This window comes from Impatiens glandulifera, chromosome 1, assembly GCF_907164915.1.
Source record: "Impatiens glandulifera chromosome 1, dImpGla2.1, whole genome shotgun sequence".
Lineage (NCBI taxonomy): Eukaryota > Viridiplantae > Streptophyta > Magnoliopsida > Ericales > Balsaminaceae > Impatiens > Impatiens glandulifera.
The window spans coordinates 156,330,759-156,345,694 of record NC_061862.1 but is presented as its reverse complement, the minus strand read 5'-3'; the positions used below and the strand labels follow the sequence as shown (position 1 = coordinate 156,345,694).

At 29.2% G+C, this 14,936-nt stretch overlaps 2 protein-coding genes and 2 non-coding genes across 6 annotated transcripts; 3 read left to right on the top strand and 1 right to left on the bottom strand.

Annotated features, from left to right (window-relative positions):
• The first annotated feature begins 3,617 nt into the window (after positions 1 to 3,617).
• On the top strand, positions 3,618 to 8,120 carry LOC124920338 (U-box domain-containing protein 43-like). 3 transcript variants are annotated; one of them, XM_047460807.1, is made up of 4 exons: positions 3,618 to 3,889; positions 4,827 to 5,407; positions 5,501 to 5,810; positions 6,339 to 8,120. In XM_047460807.1, the coding sequence occupies exons 2-4, from the start codon at positions 4,850 to 4,852 to the stop codon at positions 7,910 to 7,912; spliced, it is 2,442 nt and encodes an 813-aa protein (XP_047316763.1). In that variant the 5' UTR covers positions 3,618 to 3,889; positions 4,827 to 4,849; the 3' UTR covers positions 7,913 to 8,120. The 3 variants fall into 3 exon arrangements, with proteins under 3 accessions (XP_047316763.1, XP_047316762.1, XP_047316761.1); XM_047460806.1 differs by having other exon boundaries at positions 4,818 to 5,407; XM_047460805.1 differs by having other exon boundaries at positions 3,619 to 3,889; positions 4,836 to 5,407.
• A 177-nt stretch (positions 8,121 to 8,297) lies between these two features.
• On the bottom strand, positions 8,298 to 10,822 carry LOC124920337 (probable protein phosphatase 2C 27). Its single transcript, XM_047460804.1, has 4 exons — positions 10,517 to 10,822; positions 10,246 to 10,440; positions 9,911 to 10,116; positions 8,298 to 9,138 (listed from the first exon to the last, which is right to left on the bottom strand). The coding sequence occupies exons 1-4, from the start codon at positions 10,721 to 10,723 to the stop codon at positions 8,583 to 8,585; spliced, it is 1,164 nt and encodes a 387-aa protein (XP_047316760.1). The 5' UTR covers positions 10,724 to 10,822; the 3' UTR covers positions 8,298 to 8,582.
• A 1,961-nt stretch (positions 10,823 to 12,783) lies between these two features.
• LOC124923138 lies at positions 12,784 to 12,883 on the top strand. Its single transcript, XR_007098152.1, has one exon. It is a non-coding gene; the product is annotated as a small nucleolar RNA Z279/snoR105/snoR108 (small nucleolar RNA).
• Positions 12,884 to 14,450: 1,567 nt separating this feature from the next.
• On the top strand, positions 14,451 to 14,552 carry LOC124923129. Its single transcript, XR_007098143.1, has one exon. It is a non-coding gene; the product is annotated as a small nucleolar RNA Z279/snoR105/snoR108 (small nucleolar RNA).
• The last annotated feature ends 384 nt before the right edge of the window (positions 14,553 to 14,936 follow it).

The window sequence follows — 14,936 nt, the reverse complement described above, 5'->3', positions numbered from 1 at the left end:
TTATTTTATTTTGTTAAATGGATTTTTTTGACCTTACTTAATATTTGATCAAATTATTATTTGAAATGAATTTAGATCAATTTTATAAAAAATGAAACGATGAACAATGTTTTAACTATTACAAAGGAATGAACGTTTGCCTTTTTAATTTAATGGCTCTCATAATTCGGCAGCGGTCCCGACCAACCCTAAGCAAGATTCCAAATAGTGTTTTTTTTTTTATAAAACATTTGTAAAAACAAAATAGTAATTTTCTATTTTCTAATTATTTTCATATTTTAAGGCATTCAAATCGTATTAGACATTTTTGAATACGTAAATATTCAATTTAAAACATAAATAAGTCTAAATTAGTATACTGGACACAAAGTTATTTGAGAAATAAATATAAAATATATCTCTATTCAAATTTTCTCAATATTTTTTAATTAATCTTTTAAAACGAAAATAAAATGTTAAATGTGAATATTTTATCCATTTAGAAAAAGTTCAAATGGCTAAAAGTTTTGTAATTTGAGTCTTATATGACAAAATTCATATTTCAAGTCTTACTAAATGTGACTTTTAGGTCTTATTCGGTAGTGGTTTTTTTTTAAAATAAAGAGAGGGAAAAATTGAATGATGAGTAATGATTTTAAGAAGTTAGTGATTTTTTTTATAAAAAGATTTGAAAGTATTAATATATAAATAAAATAAAAAATTAATTTAAAATAGAATGTATTTTAGGTAATGAATTGAATGATAATGTGATTGATAAGATATTAGTAAAATAATAATGTTTGATTTCTATTGTTATTTAAAAAAAAAAAAAAACTCATATAGAACAAGACCTTAATATTTATGAAAGAAGAGTCTTGGTTAAATTATTGTACTTATATTTTTAATTTATAAGTTGGAGATTTATATATAATATTATGTTTGAACATATTTTGGCTTTTTAAATAAAGCTTAATTTCTTAAAAAAAAAAAAAAAAAATTGTAAATTTTGGAGAGAGATAATAAGTTAGGTGAAAAAAATAGATAGATAGTTTAGTCATTTTTTAATCGGAATAATAATTAAAAAATAATACATATCCACATGAAAAAATAAAATTTATAACATAATTTAAATAAAAGTATATAAAAAGTCATTAGAGCATCTCCAACAGATTGCCAAACCCAAACGCAAACCCAGATTTTGCTCCAATCGGCTGACAAATCCAAACGCAAAATGGGAATGGACAATCTCAAAAAAAAAAAATAATAAAAAAAATAATAATAAAAAAAATAAATAAAAAAAAAACAAAAACATATATGTAGTATCACTATTCATTCACACCATTTTTTTTTGCCATTTTCAAAAATGGCCTTAAACTTTTTTTTTAATAACTTTTAATTTCTATACATATAAATTAATCGTTCAACTTATATTGTTTTTACTTTTAAGATATAAAATTATAATATTTTTTTTAAATGTATAATTAAATTATTAAATTTATTATATTTGAAATTTTATTTAATTTATTTTATATTTTATAATGTATTTTATATTTTTACGTTATATTTGATAACTTAAATTTTATTAATAATGTTTGTTTTAATATAATATATTTGTTTATTTAAATTTATTATTAAATTATTTTGTTGTTTATGAATTATTGATATATATACTTAATTTTATTTTAATATTATAAAATGAAGGGAAAAAATTGGGGTTAAATATGTAAAGTTGATAAATATATAAATAATATTAATAAGGTTAAAAAGTTAGTGTAAAAAATGAATATTCTAAAAATATTCTTTTGGGTTTGGAAATGGGTTTTTGGGTTGGAGATGAATTATTATTTGATGTGATGTTTATTGTATTTTGGATTTGAAAATAGGTTTGTAAGTTGGAGATGGAATTAGAGCAATTCCAATGGAGCTGCAAAATGAAACCCAAAATGGGATTAGTTGCTCCAACCGTACTGAAAACAAACGCAAACCAAGATATCCCCTATTCTCTCTCCAAAGCACGCATATTTACGTTGCTACTACAGCTAGATCGCATAAATTTATTTTATTTTTATATTTTAACCCTTGAACTTTTATTTCATTAATTTTATATATTAAACTTATTTATATAATTAATTTATATAAGTTATTTATATTTTAATATATTTATATTTTAATTTGTTTATATGTTTTATTTATTTATATGCTTTATTTGTTTATATTTTTATTTTTATCATATATTTTATATTAAGCTTATTTATATAATTATTAATTTAATTTATTTATATAATATTTTTTATATAACATAAATTTATAATAATATTTTTAAAAAATAATAATAATAAATTATTTTAATATATATATATATTATATTAAATATAATTATAAAAAATACCAAGTACATTAACATAATACACAAAATATAAAGTACTTCAAAAACTAAAATAATACACCAACACAACAAAATAAAAATACACTACAAATTATGAAACAAACAACTAATATTGAAAAATTATCTCCTTTTTATTTGTACGAATAATTTTTTATTTCAATCTCATATTTATTTTTTTGTGTCTCCTTTTTATTTGTACGAATAACTTTTTATTTCAATCTTATATGTATTTTTTTTGTTCCGTGTATTCTAATTTTTGAATTTTTAATAAATTTTTATAATTAATTTATATTTAAGTTTAAAATATTTGGATGATATTGTAATATTGTGGTGTAATTTATAAATTTGTAAAATGTATGGGTGATATTAAAAAGTTATAAAAGTTGAGGTAAGAAAGAATATTATAAGAATATTCTTTTGGGTTTGAGAATAAGTTTTTCGGTTAGAGAAAAATTACTGTTTTGATGTGACATTTACACCAAAATGAGTTTAAAAATAAATTTTTCGGTTGGAAATGATCTTTAAGATAGAAATTTATGTGTTTTACTTTGTTCACTTCTATATTTTATATAACAGTATCATTTATTTTCTTAACACATATTTGAGTGGGTAATATGTTTTTATTTGGTATAAAATCTTGTTTAGGCTAATCGAATTTATTAAATTGAATTTTTATAATCTTAACAATATTTTGTCAATGTTATTATTTTTTATTTTATTTTTACCCATGCTCTCTTTTCTGGTTTTTTGGTTAAGTTTAAATATAAGTATATAAAAAATAAATTTATAATGGATGAAAATTTATGTTTCCATTAATTGACTTTTGTATTTGATGTTGTCTGTCTTTTTCTTTTTCTCATCAGTGCGCAATATTCTGTTTAGCCTAATTAAATATATAATCTTTGTATTGTTGATACTTTAAATGATTGATATTATATGACAACTAATAATATATAAAAAAATAAATTAAGTAGCATTATGAAACTCAAAATACTCCATTTTTGGAATTTTACAATTAAAAAAAATAAAAAGTGATTTTTGAATATATAACTCTCTTCAATTCCAAATTCAACCCCAATTCCGCGTGTTCCATTATTTGTATTTTTTGAAAATTGGTAAGAAAAGTGAGTAGTTGGTGTTTGTCTGTTCTTGGTAAGGTAAAAGATAGACTTTTCACAGTTGAATTCTTCTTCAATGGAATTGGATGTGGATTGGGTATTTGTTTAGCCTATTGGGTAATGGGTACTAAGTAAAAGATGACCATGCCACTTGAGTCAACCTTTTTCATCCTTTCTCTCTCCTCCCTCCTTCCTTTCTTCCATTGTTTCTTTCCAATTTCATCATCTTCACAGAACAACAAATCGGATCCCTACTCTCTCCCCCCACTGATATCATAATCCAAACCCTATTCTTCTTCTTCTTCCATCTCTAGAACCTTCACTCATCTATCATGGACCATGATCTGCTTAACTGTTGCTGCTTCACCTTACACATCTTCTGAGACTTTTCAGATTTAGCTCCAAGGTAACTCACATGATCTTCTCTTGCTTATCTTTTACCTCATGTGTGATACTTCTTGATTTAGGTTTTATATTTACTTCAATTATTGTAGTTTTGTGGCTCTTCTGTCATGAAGATGAGTAACCATATCCTCAATCCTCACTTTTTTTATTTTTTTTCTTCAATACAAGTAGCTGCTACCTTCTGAAATGAAGTTGCTTCTAGGGTTTGAGGAATTGATGTTCCATTTTTGACCTTGATAAATGTTGGGTTTATGTTCTTTTAGTCTACAGTTGGTAGTAAAATCTTCATATATTTAGTGACCAGTTTGAATATGATCTTGTATAGTATTTCGGCTGTTATGTAAATTGGGGAAAAACAGGAAAAATATTGCCTAATTTGGAGAAACAGAGAAGTATAATGGAGAAGGAGCCAAACAGAGGTTCATATACTACCCTTAGACCCCCCTCTTTGAACTGATAGGGTGTACCAGGCTACTTTAGATTCGATTTCCACTAAAAATGCTTTAAGTTGAAGGGAGAAGTCTAGAATGTGTGCAATTCACTATAGATTCAATTTCCACTAAAAACGCCTTGAGTTGAAGTGAGAAGTCGTGCTAGCTTCTTGAAATTGAAAAAGAAACATGTGTATATCACATCTGGATTCAAATTTGGATCCAGATGAGAAGACATTTGAAAACAAAAGGATGAACATTACTAATTTAGAAGCTTCTTTATTATGTCCATAGATCTCAAAAGCAATGTTGTGTTCTATTTCATTTGTTGTCTTAGTCGTGTATAAATACTTAGGTTTATGTACTTGCAGATTATAGTAGTTGACCATTTTTGTTAGGAAGGCTCGCTTAGGTCAGTGGTAGAATGCATGACGACTTGTGGCCACAAGATCGTAGGTTTTAAAAAGAAAAAATAGTTGATTATTTTTTCAATTTCAGTGCTTTAAGACATTTCAGGTACTTGGTATCCAATGGCTGGGAACTGGGATGATGGAAGTATGGATCTTAGTAGCCACTCTGATGATGGTTATCATTATGAGCGAACCCGCATAGAACCTATATACGATGCATTTATATGCCCTTTAACAAAACAAGTTATGCGTGATCCTGTTTCATTAGAAAATGGACAAACTTTCGAGAGATCAGCAATTGAAAAGTGGTTTAAGGAACGTAGAGAGAACGGAAGAAGGATGGTGTGCCCATTGACACTAATAGAATTAAAAAGCACAGATCTAAACCCTAGCATTGCTTTGCGGCATACAATCGAAGAATGGGATGCCAGAAATGTGGCTACTCAACTTGATATGGCTCGTAAATCATTATCTTCAGGCAATGATGAGAATGATACTTTGCTGTCTTTGAGAATTGTTCAGCAACTTTGCCTAAAGAGTCAGTCAAATAAAGCTGTCATTCGACAAGCAGATTTAATACCATTGATTGCTGCCGTCTTAAAGAGTAGCAGCCGCAGAGTTCGATGCAGAGCTCTGGAAACCCTTCGGATTGTAGCTGAAGATGATCCAGAAAACAAGGTAATAAAAGATTGTTCTATTATTCTATAATTAAGTTTAATGCTTTGTACTGTATGCAGCAGCTCTTAATTGTGGATTTTCAATATTTACTAGGATATAATTGCTGAAGGGGATACAATTAGAACTATAGTCAAGTTCTTGCCTCATGAGCGATCGAAAGAGAGGGAAGAAGCTGTCTCCTTACTGTATGAACTATCGAACACAGAAACTTTATGTGAAAAGATTGGTGCAGTCCAAGGAGCGATTCTCATATTAGTTGGAATGAGCAGTAGTAACTCTGAAAATCTGTTAACTGTAGAGAAAGCTGAAAAGACTATGGTGAATCTGGCAAAGTGCGAGAGTAATGTCAGACAAATGGCAGAAAATGGTAGATTGCAACCTCTTCTGACGCTTCTTCTCGAAGGTATTCTGAAAATCCTATAACCTTTGGAAGTTAAATGATGGTAGTTTTATTTCTTATTTTACTGTTTTATTGTAACAGTTGGAATTGAATTTCAACTAGTTGAAAAAATAAGAGCCTTGCTTTGTCGAACCATTTTTTGGTTTTGTTTAGTAAACTACCCAACTACTAACTAGGTATTTACTATTTACGCAATAGAAAATGGCTTAGATAATTTGAGTTTGTCTTGCATTTTAATTTTTTGAAAAGTCACAAACTATACAAATAAATAAGTCTTTTTTAATATAGAATCCTCCTTACCTAGGAAAAGAATTATTCAATATCGAAGTGGTTATTTTCAAATAATCTTGTTTGATGCAACTTATTTGGCTAAGAAGACGTTAGGGGTATATATATTTACACGATGATTTTGGTATTTTATTTGATTATTTGAATGATGTGATTTGGTGGGTAAATTTTGATCAGAAAATGTGTTATTTGAGTCAAATCACTTAATTCATCATCTAAAATATCGCGAAATCTCTTATCCAGGTCCACCAGAAACCAAGCTATCCATGGCAGCATACCTAGGTGAGCTAGTTCTCAACAATGACGTAAAAGTGATAGTAGCGAGAACCGTGGGTTCATCACTAATAAACATAATGAGAAGCAACAACATGCAATCAAGAGAAGCCGCACTAAAAGCCCTAAACCAGATCTCCTCTTACGAAGCCAGTGCCAAAGTTCTAATAACTGCAGGAATTCTTCCTCCTCTCATAAAAGACCTTTTCACAGTTGGAGCAAATCAGCTTCCCATGAGACTAAAAGAAGTCTCAGCAACTATTCTCGCCAATTTAGTCAGCTCAGATTACGACTTCGCTTCAGTAGCAGTTGGAACCGGTCACAACACATTAGTATCAGAAGACATAGTTCATAAACTGCTCTACCTTATAAACAACACTGGCCCCGCGATAGAATGCAAACTCTTCCAAGTCCTCGTCGGTTTAACGAGCTCACAAACGACTGTTTTAAGCGTTGTTGCAGCTGTTAAAAGCTCAGGCGCTACTTCAAGTTTGGTTCAGTTCATCGAGGTCCCACAAAGAGATTTACGCGCAGCTGCGATAAAACTGCTTCAGAATCTCTCGCCACACATGGGTCAGGAATTAACCGAGGCTTTATTAACCGCCACAGGTCTGCTGGGGACTCTGGTCAGAATCATTATGGATAATAATGCAGGAATAACTGAAGAACAGGCGTCGGCGGTTAGTTTATTAGCTGAGCTTCCAGAAAGGGACACGGGTCTGACGCGTCAGATGCTGTCCGAGGATGCTTTTGAGATGTTTAACGTCAGACTGTTCAGGATTCGTCAGGGCGAGACTAGCCGTTTTGTCACTTTGTTCCAAGAAGGACTGGTTCGAGTCCTTTCGCGTGTGACTTACGTTTTGCCAACTGAACCCCGAGCGGTTACTTTCTGTGTTGAGAATAATCTCGCTTCGGTTTTCATCGATCTCCTTCAGGCGAACGGGCTCGACAAGGTCCAGCTGGTTTCCGCTACTGCGTTGGAGAATCTATCGCAGGTATCGAAGAATCTATCGAAAGTGCCCGATCTTCCGAAACCCGGGTTCTGCGTTACTTTATTTCCGTGTATGGGGAAAGAACCTGGGATTACTGGATTGTGCAAGATTCATCATGGGATTTGTTCACTTAAGGAAAGCTTTTGTTTACTAGAAGGGCAGGCGGTTGATAGATTGGTGGCGCTCTTGGATCATACGAACGAAAAGGTGGTGGAGGCTTCGTTGGCTGCATTATGTACATTGTTAGAAGACGGAGTTAATATTGAGGAAGGGGTTATGGTTTTGCTTGAAGCTGATGGGATTAAGCCTGTATTGGACATACTTCTCGAGAAACGAACTGATAATCTTCGGAGAAGATCGGTTTGGGCGGTTGAGAGAATGTTGCGGACTGATGAAATAGCGATGGAAGTTGCGGGGAATCCAAATGTGGGTACTGCTCTTGTTGATGCGTTTCAGCATGCTGATTATCGTACACGACAAATTGCTGAACGGGCTTTGAAGCATATCGATAAGATGCCGAGCTTTTCTGGGATATTTTCGAGCTTGGCGTGAAACCATGCTTTGAAGCTTGAGATTGTTGCGGGTAAAGGTGAAATTATATATTATAGTTTGTTTCATATCTTCTTCTTCTTTTTTGAATAATATTATATATTTTGTGTAGAGCATATTGCATGCATCTGAAATTCATTGTTATGGGATGTTTGTGTGCTTTTTTTTTCCATCATCAGCTTGTTCATTCATTTATTGTATACATTTTGTGCTCTGGAGTTTTTTTTTTTCATTTTTCTTTGGAATTGGTTTGGAAGGAAAAAATATTATTAATTTGTTAATATATATAATTAAAATATTTCATTAATTTTTTTATTTATTTATAAATATTACATAAATAGTTTAGTTTTTCAGTGTTCGAAATTTTAGTTGCCATATAAATGACTGATACTGAACACAAAATGTTTATTTTCCAACTGCAAGGAGTAGATGAACCAAATCTCAAACCATACAATATCAAAGTTAAAGTTGTCAGCTTCTAAGCGAAAAGCTGGAGGTGAAAGAACACAAATCTCGAATACTACTATTTCTACGACAACTACAACACATATTTCTTTATAGGCATAACATCGTACATGAAGAAATTGCTCAAACTCGGTTATGAGCACTTCAGATTCCTCAAACGTGAAATATGTGCATAATATTCATTCGATAGGGGGCAGGGACAAGGCAATCAAGAACTATCCAATATACCTTTTAGAAAATTAAGTCCTTCTGCCGAAATACTTCTCCTGAATCGAGTTTGAGGAATCTCAATACGCGGAGGAGGGTCAGGTGAGAAACAGACAACTAAAACCGTCAGATTATCGCAAGTATTGCGTTTGAGGGCTTCCCTCACAAGCTCTCTCGCACATCTCTCGGGATCGTTATGTATAATCAGTTCTTTCCTTGCCATTGTTACCGCACATTGGCTACTCATCACATCCCACAAACCGTCGCAACCCATGATCAAGAATTCATCTTCTGCTGATAATACAGTTTCTAGTAACTCAGGTTCTGCACTTAAGGGGCATATTGAACCTTTAGGACCCTTCATGTGCCAGTCCCCGAGTGCACGTGCTACTGATAGTTGCCCGTTAAGGTAACCGTCGTATACAACACCGCCGAGTTTTTCTATTCTTGGTTTTTCGGATGTTGAATTCGGTTTGTGGTCTTTTGATAATTCTATTGCTCTTCCTCGTTTGCCTAACACTGCTCGACAATCCCCTGCATTGGCAACTAGCATTGTCCTACAAAAATATATGTATGCAACTCAGGAACAAACTTAAGGAAAATCAATTACATGTCAGGCCTTGTTTGATGCGAATTATTGCTGCCCAATTAACAATCTACTCACGAATCATATCATTTATTTATTTTGAACCAACAAGAATAAAGTAAATGGTCTGTACATCAAAAGATGAAAAGAATGGAGGCTTCATGGAATTTGCTTGCAAATCATATTCTTCAAATAATTAACCAATATATACCATTACTTAGAAAACAACAAACAAATCTAGTGCCATCTTTGAAGGGTTATTTGGATCAAAAGTAGGGTTTTATTTTTTGATATAATCAGTTTTTTTGGAAAAAAAATCTGGTTTGATAATAAAAAGTTGATTGTTTGGGTTAATCGACTGAAATATCATTTGTATAAGAGTAATTTGATTTTAACTGATGATTTGAATGACAAAATAATTGTGGGATAAAGGGTTATCCAAACCCTTAATCAAACAATGCTCATCAAAAATCACTTTTTTAATCAAATCATTCAAATTAAATTAAATTCAAAGGGTTTTTAGTCATTTAACCTAAATAACCTCGTAAATCAACTTTTTCATTGAGCTTTTTTTCCTCAAAATAACCCTAAGGCCTAATGTTTTTGTTTTTACTCAAGTAACCCTAGATAATCTTATTTTTAATAACCTATATCAAGCTAGATTATTTAGAAATAATCACTTGTTATTTAAATAACCCAAGATCAAATAAGGTCTCAGGTTGTGATCAGATAATAATACCTACCTTCCAAGAATGAAAGCAATCAAAGCAGTAGTTCCAGAGGAAATGTCAAGAGAACCATCATCTGCAAATGCATGATCAGCCTCGATAAAAGCATTTTCAATTGCCTTCTCCACCGAACCATGGAAGTTAGAGTCTTCAACTATAAGCTTCAATATGTTGTTTCTAACATATAATGCTGCATCAGTACCTCCATGGCCATCAAACACCTAAAAGGACATGAATGAAGATCAATCTTTTTGACAAACAAGAAGAATCATGCTAACTAAAGAAGCCAAATTCTCCATTTATCAATATCATAAAATGTTGTTATATCAATTAATTAACCAATTACTCACCCCATAGAAAGCTCCTGGAGAAGTAAACTCAATACTCGAGCCAAGATATTGACAAAGATTATCTATGCATATATGTTCATCTTCCATGAATTGCTTAGGTCCTTTCTCAGCACAACTTCCTGATCGAAAAACCGGTAAAAAATCTGATGTCCCATATGAAGTTGATTTGTTTTCAACAGAACTTACACTCAAATCCTACAAATCAATTCAGAAAGTTCAAACTAGAGTCTAAAACTAACTAGATCAACACTGATATTTATAGTATGATTACCAAATCAGTAGCAGTGGACATAGAATGGCGCATAACAGAAAGGTGTCGTGGTGGTCTTCCATTTCTCAAATGCTTAGAATTGATTGAGTTCCCTAAAACTTCATCATCATTATCATGTTCATCTTGTGCAGATGCATTTTCCTTACTAAAAGTACCACCGTCTAATGCAACAACGAAAGGAGGTGAGAAATCAGTTCCTGCAGCCATATTCCTCTTTCGGCAACATGTAATCAAACCCAATAACTTATCTTTCTTCAAACAATCAATCAAGCAATAACTCCTATATTCAGCAAGCAAGCATATGGAATAAATTAATAAATTTGAATCAGACTTCACAGATTTAACCAGATGATGATGATGATGAATTATCTGTATGGATCAAAACCTGAGAAAGAAATAACCGATTGAAACATAAAAAACAAAGAAAGAATGAAAATTGAAACCCTAACTTACAGAATGGAATGAAATCACAGATCATAGAGCAGCAAAGCTTGCGAATTTGAGAGAGAAATGGAACTTTACGAAGAGAAATAAATGAGGGTAAGTAATCAATCTGGTAGTTGTGTATCCCCGCGAAGGAGATGATGATGATGATGATTAGTTATACGTGGACGAATATTATTGGTTGACTTTCATACTTATCTATCATCTATTTGTTTTCACCCTTACGATCAATTATACCCGACGCTCCCTAGCCGTTGGATTGTTCTTGTTTAAATAACGACGTCGTCCATTGACGATAATGGCAATGAAGAAGGCGGTTTCAACTGTGCCGTGCAAGGAACGGCCATTTACATTTCCATCCTTTTTTTATTTTATTTTAAATTAATAATTCATTTTATTATAAAAATACACTCCAACTGTTACATTTTATAATATTATATAAAATGATATTAATAATATGATCGGATTTCTTTGCCCCCTTATAAAAAAAAATTATTGACCAAATAATCAAAAGGTTACGAGTTAAATTTTTAATGATGTTAGTTAATAAAAACAATAGAATCGGAGTTGTATTGATATCTCGTTTCATTGGTCATATTTGCATTGGTGTTTCATTTTGTGCGATAATTTGTTTAGTCATATTTAATTTTTTTGTTTCGGAATATTTAATACGAATAATATTTTTAATCATTGGTGGATTATTTGTTGTTTATACATCCCGATATTGCTAGTGATTATTTTTTAAATATGTGTTCGTTCCATTCTTAACATTAAAATAAACAAAATTATCGAATATCAAGTTATTTTTTATTTTTTCAGTAATAGTTAATGAAACTTATATTTCCTATATAGACCCTTTTATAGGTATTTTTTGAGTTTTTACTATTTTGTTTTTATATATAAATGATTCAGACAAAAAAATTTATAACGTTGCTCAGCAACTCTCGATTATCAAATAGTTTTAATTGTCGCTCAAAATATTTGGCAAAAATTATTTCAATATTATTTCATTAGATAGTACCACTAGTTTTATTTCAACCGTCGTCATTTCAAAATTCTATTTTTTTTTTGTAGTGTTTCAACTAATTGCATTCTTGTTGATACTTTTTATTCATAATTTTATTTTTATAAATTGGTTGTACTTTATACAATTTGATATTTAAACCTTTAATTATTTATTTTAATTTTATAAATTTTATCTTATAATTAGTACATGCAACTCTTAATTAAATTTTTATTTATTTATTACCACTGATATATTTTGTTTAAATTAAATTTTACAAAATTATTTAATAATATTAATAAAAAATATTAAAATTTAAAATAAATAAATAAATGAGTTGAGAATTGAGTATCATGACAAAGTGGTTGAACTAGTTTATTGATAACATTAAATGTATATAGGATTTGTTTGTTGGATTGAGAAATTAAAATTGATTTGTTTAAGTTTGTTTGGTAGAGATTTTTAAAATAAAATAAATTTTATTCATTTAAAAAATGTTCATTCATTATGATTTTGAAAAGTTTGTTTACAAGTAAAATAATTTAAAATATATTAATATATAATAATAAAAAATATATATTTTTAAAGAAATAGAAAGTATTTAAATATTTTGTTAAGGAATTAAGTGGTATGTTAAATATATTTTTTTATTATGGTTTGAATTTAAAAAAAAAAAATCAAAACAATTTCTAATGAATAAAAGGTGATTGGTTATTTTGTTGTCCCACATCGGAAAGGAATGCTGTTTGAAGATGGTGAGAGGGAGTACAAATAAAAGGCTATTTGTAACTGTTTAAATCATGATCCTTCAGGCAGCAATGGGATATGATGAGTGGTCAAAATCTTGCAATTTGTGAGAAGGGTGTCCGCCTAAGCCTGGTTACGACAATTGGCACCCTAATTTATAACCATCTGATCCCTATTTCTTTTAATTAAATTATTTTGTTTTATATTTTTTATTATAATTTTTTACTTTTATTTTAAGTACTTACTTTAAATCTTGTTTGATTAAGAGTCTTTTAAATTATTTTTGTATGATAAAAATAAATTATTTAAAATTCTATGTAGTTTAAATATTAAATATCTAAAATTTAATTTTAATAAAATAAAATAAACGATTTAAATATTAATTTGATAATTTATTTCTATTATTAAATAAGTTTAAGGCTTGTTTTGTGTTATTTAAATAAGTTTAATTAAATAATATTTTATTTTATTTATGAATTAAAATATTATTTTTAATTTTTTTATAAAAAAAATATTAATTCTAGTTAAACAATTCACCAAAATCACCAAAATGAGAGTTTCACAAAAATTTCAGAAATAGTTTCATACATGAAGGGTCCTCCTCACATGGCAAGCAAAACATTATTCTGAAAACCTTATTCTGAAAACCGTTTAAGTCGGGTTGAACCGAATTTTAATTATTTTTAATAAATAAATTTAAATATATTAGTATCTAAATGACTTAGACATATATAAAAATAATCAAATAAATACTCATTAAATTAAATAATGATAATATACAGGTTGATAAGCTAAGGGATGTGACCCTAAAATGATGTTAACTTCATTTACTTTCATGTTACTCACATGAATGACTTTCTTTCTGGTTTTGATTTTCTCTCTGCAATTAATTCATTTTCAGTTGAGGAATTCTAAAACCTACGGATCTAAATGAACCGAACTGCTCACGTGCTATTCGAATCTCGGCTCGACAAAAAACTTGTTTAAAAACTCGGAAATTTAAACGAGTCGAGCTTAAACTTCTCGATATTCGGCTCGTAAGCTCACAAACATATTTGTTTATAGGCTCGCTTATAAACTCGTGAACAAGTTCGTTTATAGGCTCACGAACACGTTCGATTATAATATTGTTTAAATATAATTTGTAAATTATTAAAAACAAATAGTAATATATAAATATAATTATAATAATTAATATTATTACATGATTATATTTATATTAATATAATAATAACCTATAAAGCTATAATTAAACTTAGGGTTAATAAAACGAGCTTTCTAAACGAGCTTTCTAAATGAGCTTTAAACGAGCCGAGCACGAGCGGCTCGTGAGCTCAAATAAATCCATACGAGCCGAGCTCGATTGTAAAAAATAATATGTAAAACTATTTGTTAGATAAAATCTCTTTTTAGTCATAAATAAGATTAATTGAAATTAATGTCATATGACATATTATAGTTTCTTATATTAAAAAATATTATTTGAAGATATATACTTTATTAATTAGTTGAAATAAATATAAATATGAAATCAATAAAATATTCATATTAAGTAAAAACATAAACGTTGATAAAAAGTTATAACATTTGCTAGTGAATAAGAGAGAAATATCTTTATTAATTAAAAAGAGATGAAAATGTCTGTCCCACATCGGACAGAAAACAAGTTGAAACAAGGTATGGAATTTATAAGTATACAGGTTTGAATATATAAGAGATATGATCCTTCAGGCAGCAACGGGGATATGATGAGTGGTCAAAATCTCGCAATTTTGCGTGAAGGGTGTCCGCCTAAGCCTGGTTACGACAATTGGGCACCCTAATTTATAACCATCTGATCCCTATTTCTTTTAATAAATTTATTTTTGTTTTATATTTTTAATTAAATATATATATTTTATTACTTTTATTTCAAGTAATTAGTTAAAAGGTTGTTTGATTAAGAGTTTTTTTAATTATTTTTGTGTTAAAAAAATAAAAATAAATTATTAAAATTTTTAATTAGTTTAATTATTAAATATTCAATTCTTAATTTTAATAAAATAAGTGATTTAATTATTAAATATTTAAACCTATTTCTATTATAAAAATAATATCATTTTACTTTTATTTAATTTATTAAATTATATAATTAATTATTATAAATGTTATTTTTATTTTATTATTAATATAAAAAAATATTAACCTATTTAAACAATTCACCAAATGAGAGTTTCCCACATGTTC

Coding starts and splice junctions, on each gene's coding strand:
- LOC124920338 (XM_047460807.1), top strand. CDS start 4,850: ATGGCTGGGAACTGGGATGATGGAAGTATGGATCTTAGTAGCCACTCT. Junction 5,408..5,500: donor AAGATGATCCAGAAAACAAG/GTAATAAAAGAT, acceptor AATATTTACTAG/GATATAATTGCTGAAGGGGA. Junction 5,811..6,338: donor TCTGACGCTTCTTCTCGAAG/GTATTCTGAAAA, acceptor TCTCTTATCCAG/GTCCACCAGAAACCAAGCTA.
- LOC124920337 (XM_047460804.1), bottom strand. CDS start 10,723: ATGGCTGCAGGAACTGATTTCTCACCTCCTTTCGTTGTTGCATTAGAC. Junction 10,117..10,245: donor CTCCAGGAGCTTTCTATGGG/GTGAGTAATTGG, acceptor ATGTCCTTTTAG/GTGTTTGATGGCCATGGAGG. Junction 9,139..9,910: donor ATTGCTTTCATTCTTGGAAG/GTAGGTATTATT, acceptor ATATTTTTGTAG/GACAATGCTAGTTGCCAATG.